Raw genomic sequence first — 6,136 nt, 5'->3', positions numbered from 1 at the left:
CGTTACCCACAGTCACCATCACACAGTCCATAGTAAACACACACGTTACCCAAAGTCATCATCACATAGTCCATAGTAAACACACACACGTTACCCCCAGTCACCACCACACAGTCCATAGTAAACACACACGTTACCCACAGTCACCACCACACAGTCCATAGTAAACACACACGTTACCCACAGTCATCATCACATAGTCCATAGTAAACACACACACACGTAACCCACAGTCACCATCACCACACAGTCACCACCACACAGTCCATAGTAAACACACACACATTACCCACAGTCACCACCACACAGTCACCACCACACAGTCACCACCACACAGTCACCACCACACAGTCACCACCACACAGTCCATAGTAAACACACACGTTACCCCCAGTCACCACCACACAGTCCATAGTAAACACACACATTACCCACAGTCACCACCACACAGTCCATAGTAAACACACACATTACCCACAGTCACCATCACATAGTCCATAGTAAACACACACATTACCCACAGTCACCACCACACAGTCCATAGTAACACACACATTACCCACAGTCACCATCACATAGTCCATAGTAAACACACACATTACCCACAGTCACCATCACCACACAGTCCATAGTAAACACACACGTTACCCACAGTCATCATCACATAGTCCATAGTAACACACACATTACCCACAGTCACCATCACCACACAGTCCATAGTAAACACACACACGTTACACACAGTCATCATCACATAGTCCATAGTAAACACACACATTACCCACAGTCACCACCACCCAGTCCATAGTAAACACACACGTTACCCAAAGTCACCATCACCACACAGTCATCATCACACAGTCCATAGTAAACACAATTATATTATTATTATAGATTATAGTGTCTACGATAATGTCTAGATAAATACCTGTGAATGCTATCTGAGTGTTGTGTTTCATAATCTAGGCACAGAGATGATTGACAGTCAGCTGATGGGGGAGTTTGAGGAAGACCTGAAAGAGCTGGAAGCAGACTCCTGGAGCAACGTTATGGACAGCAACTTCCTCAAACATCTGAAGAAGGACGTCATCAAGAGACAGGAGGTCATCTACGGTACCTACCACTGCTACTGTACCTACCACTGCTACTGTACCTACCACTGCTACTGTACCTACCACTGCTACAGTACCTACCACTGCTACAGTACCTACCACTGCTACAGTACCTACAGTACCTACCACTGCTACTGTACCTACCACTGCTACAGTTCCTAACCCTGCTACAGTACCTACCACTGCTACTGTACCTACCACTGCTACTGTACCTACCACTGCTACAGTTCCTACCACTGCTACAGTACCTACCACTGCTACAGTACCTACCACTGCTACAGTACCTACAGTACCTACCACTGCTACTGTACCTACCACTGCTACTGTACCTACCACTGCTACTGTACCCTACTCTACCTTGAATTATACCAGGCACTACTACCCCTCTATCTAGAGTTACAATGCACTACTACCCCTCTATCTAGAGTTACAATGCACTACTACCCCTCTATCTAGAGTTACAGCATACTACTACCCCCTATATCTAGAGTTACAATGCACTACTCCTCTATCTAGAGTTACAGCTCACTACTACCCCTCTATCTAGAGTTACAGCATACTACCACCCCTCTATCTAGAGTTACAATACACTACTACCCCTCTATCTAGAGTTACAACACAACTACTCCTCTATCTAGAGTTACAGCATACTACTACCCTCTATATCTAGAGTTACAGCACACTACCCCTCTTTCTAGAGTTACAGCATACTACTACCCTCTATCTAGAGTTACAATGCACTACCACCCCTCTATCTAGAGCTACCAGGCACTACTACCCCTCTATCTAGAGTTACAATGCACTACTCCCTCTATCTAGAGTTGCCAGGCATACTACTACCCCTCTATCTAGAGTTACAGCACACTACTCCCTCTATCTAGAGTTACAGCATACTACTACCCCTCTATCTAGAGTTACAATGCACTACCACCCCTCTATCTAGAGTTACAAGGCACTACTACCCTCTATCTAGAGTTACAATGCACTACTACCTCTCTATCTAGAGTTACCAGGCATACTACCACCCTCTATCTAGAGTTACAATACACTACTACCCCTCTATCTAGAGTTACAATACACTACTACTCCTCTATCAAGAGTTACAATGCACTACTACCCCTCTATCTAGAGTTACAATGCACTACTACCCCTCTATCTAGAGTTACCAGGCACTACTACCCCTCTTTCTAGAGTTACAATACACTACTACTCCTCTATCTAGAGTTACAATACACTACTACTCCTCTATCAAGAGTTACAATGCACTACTACCCTCTATCTAGAGTTACAATGCACTACTACTCCTATCTAGAGTTACAGCATACTACCAGCCCTCTATCTAGAGATACAGCATACTACTACCCCTCTATCTAGAGTTACAGCATACTACTACCCCTCTATCTAGAGTTACAATGCACTACCACTACCCCTCTATCTAGAGTTACAATGCAATACTACCCCTCTATCTAGAGTTACAATGCAATACTACCCCTCTATCTAGAGTTACAATACAATACTACCCCTCTATCTAGAGTTACAATGCACTACTACCCCTCTATCTAGAGTTAAAATGCACTACTACCCCTCTATCTAGAGTTGAAATGCACTACTACCCCTCTATCTAGAGTTACAATGCACTACTACCCCTCTATCTAGAGTTACAGCATGCACTACTACCCTCTATCTAGAGTTACAATGCAATACTACCCTCTATCTAGAGTTACAATGCAATACTACCCCTCTATCTAGAGTTACAATGCACTACTACCCCTCTATCTAGAGTTACAATGCACTACTACCCCTCTATCTAGAGTTACAATGCACTACTACCCCTCTATCTAGAGTTGACAATGCACTACTACCCCTCTATCTAGAGTTACAATGCACTACTACCCCTCTATCTAGAGTTACAATGCACTACTACCCCTCTATCTAGAGTTACAATACACTACTACTCCTCTATCAAGAGTTACAATGCACTACTACCCCTCTATCTAGAGTTACAATGCACTACTACTCCTATCTAGAGTTACAGCATACTACTACCCCTCTATCTAGAGTTACAGCAAACTACTACCCCTCTATCTAGAGTTACAATGCAATACTACCCCTCTATCTAGAGTTACAATACACTATGCAATACTACTCCTCTATCTAGAGTTACAATGCAATACTACCCCTCTATCTAGAGTTACAGCATACTACCCCTCTATCTAGAGTTACAGCATACTACCCCCTGGTCCTTCTGTAGCTCAGTTGGTAGAGCATGGCGCTTGTAACGCCAGGGTAGTGGGTTCGATCCTCGGACCACCTATCGTAGAATGTATGCACACATGACTGTAAGTTGCTTTGGATAAAAGCGTCTGCTAAATGGCATATATTATATTATTATTACATATATATTATTTAGAGTTACAATACAATACTACCCCTCTATCTAGAGTTACAGCATACTACCCCTCTATTTAGAGTTACAATACAATACTAACCCTCTATCTAGAGTTACATTGCAATACTACCCCTCTATCTAGAGTTACAGCATACTACTACCCCTCTATCTAGAGTTACAGCATACTACTACCCCTCTATCTAGAATTACCAGGCAATAATACCCCTCTATCTAGAGTTACATTGCAATACTATGCCTCTATCTAGAGTTACAATGCAATACTATGCCTCTATCTAGAGTTACAGCACACCACTACCCCCTCTATCCAGAGTTGCAATGCACTGCTACCCTCTATCTAGAGCTGGACATACCCTGATCTCCCTAAGTTTATCCCCTCCTAACCTTTACCCCCTCTCTCCCTGCATCTCCCCTCCTAACCTTTACCCCCTCTCTCCCTGCATCTCCCCTCCAAACCTTTACCCCTCTCTCCCTGTATCTCCCTCCAAACCTTTACCCCTCTCTCCCTGTATCTCCCTCCTAACCTTTACCCCCTCTCTCCCTGCATCTCCCCTGCCTAACCTTTACCCCCTCTCTCCCTGCATCTCCCCTCCTAACCTTTACCCCTCTCTCCCTGCATCTCCCTCCTGTATCTCCTCCTAAACTTTACCCTCCCTGTATCTCCCTCCCTGCATCTCCCTCCCTGTATCTCCCCTCCTAACCTTAACCCCTCCCTGTTTCTCCCCCTCCTAACCTTTAACCCCTTCCTGTATCTCCCCCTCCTAACCTTTACCCCCTCTCTCCCTGTATCTCCCCTCCTAACCTTAACCCCTCCCTGTATCTCTCCTCCCTGTACCTCCCCTCCTGACCTTTAACCCCTCTCTCCCTGCATCTCCCCCTCCCTGTATCTCCCTCCTAAACTTTACCCCTCCCTGTATCTCCCTCCCTGCATCTCCCCCTCCTGCATCTCCCCTCCCTGTATCTCCCTCCTAACCTTTAACCCCTCCCTGTTTCTCCCCCTCCTAACCTTTAACCCCTTCCTGTATCTCCCCCTCCTAACCTTTACCCCCTCTCTCCCTGTATCTCCCCCTCCTAACCTTAACCCCTCCCTGTATCTCTCCCTCCCTGTACCTCCCCTCCTGACCTTTAACCCCTCCCTGTATCTCCCCCTCCCTGTACCTCCCCCTCCCTGTACCTCCCCTCCTGACCTTTAACCCCTCCCTGTTTCTCCTCCTCCAGAGTTGATGCAGACAGAGATGCACCACGTGAGGACCCTGCTGATCATGATGGAGGTGTACAGTAAGGGTCTTGTGAAGGAGCTGCAGCTGGAACCTCAGACAGTAGACAGGCTGTTCCCTGCCCTGGGGGAGCTCCTGGACCTCCACACCTCCTTCCTGACACGTCTCATGGAGAGGAAGAGAGAGAGCCAGCTGGAGGGGGAGGACAGAGGATTCATCATCAACAAGATAGGAGACATCCTGGAGACACAGGTTGGAGGAGGGAGAGAGCCCACACTACAGAACACTACAGAACACGACACTACACCACACTAAAGAACACCACACTACAGAACACCACACTACACTACAGAACACCACACTACAGAACACTACAGAACACCACACTACACCACAGAACACCACACTACAGAACACCACACTACACCACAGAACACCACAGTACAGAACACCACAGTACAGAACACCACAGTACAGAACACCACAGTACACCACAGAACACCACACTACACCACAGAACACCACACTACACCACAGAACACCACACTTTTCCACAGAACACCACACTACACCACAGAACACCACAGAACACCACCCCACAGAACACCACCCCACAGAACAACACACCACAGAACACCACACTACAGAACACCACACTACAGAACACCACACTACAGAACACCACACTACAGAACACCACAGAACAGAACACCACAGAACACTACAGAACACCACACTACAGAACACCACACTACAGAACACCACAGAACAGAACACCACACTACAGAACACCACAGAACACCACACCACACTACAGAACACCACAGAACACCACACCACACTACAGAACACCACACTACAGAACACCACACTACAGAACACCACACTACAGAACACCACACTACAGAACACCACACTACAGAACACCACACTACAGAACACCACACTACAGAACACCACACTACAGAACACCACACTACAGAACACCACACTACAGAACACCACACCACACTACACCACACTACAGAACACCACACTACAGAACACCACACTACAGAACACCACAGAACAGAACACCACACTACAGAACACCACACTACAGAACACCACAGAACAGAACACCACACTACAGAACACCACAGAACAGAACACCACAGAACAGAACACCACACTACAGAACACCACAGAACAGAACACCACACTACAGAACACCACACTACAGAACACCACACTACAGAACACCACACTACAGAACACCACACTACACTACAGAACACCACAGAACAGAACACCACACTACAGAACACCACACTACAGAACACCACACTACAGAACACCACAGAACAGAACACCACACTACAGAACACCACACTACAGAACACCACAGAACAGAACACCAC

At 46.4% G+C, this 6,136-nt stretch overlaps 1 protein-coding gene across 1 annotated transcript; it reads left to right on the top strand.

Moving 5' to 3' along the window:
• Positions 1-966: 966 nt before the first annotated feature.
• LOC124030640 (rho guanine nucleotide exchange factor 2-like) lies at positions 967-4,988 on the top strand (the record flags this gene model as incomplete). Its single annotated transcript, XM_046341888.1, has 2 exons — positions 967-1,113; positions 4,738-4,988. Coding segments are annotated over 2 exons (398 nt in total), but the record flags the coding sequence as incomplete, so codon positions are not given.
• Positions 4,989-6,136: the final 1,148 nt, after the last annotated feature.

Source organism: Oncorhynchus gorbuscha, unplaced genomic scaffold, assembly GCF_021184085.1.
Source record: "Oncorhynchus gorbuscha isolate QuinsamMale2020 ecotype Even-year unplaced genomic scaffold, OgorEven_v1.0 Un_scaffold_13313, whole genome shotgun sequence".
Classification (NCBI taxonomy): Eukaryota; Metazoa; Chordata; class Actinopteri; order Salmoniformes; family Salmonidae; genus Oncorhynchus; species Oncorhynchus gorbuscha.
The sequence above is the reverse complement of the archived record's forward strand: the minus strand, read 5'-3'. Positions and strand labels throughout refer to the sequence as shown.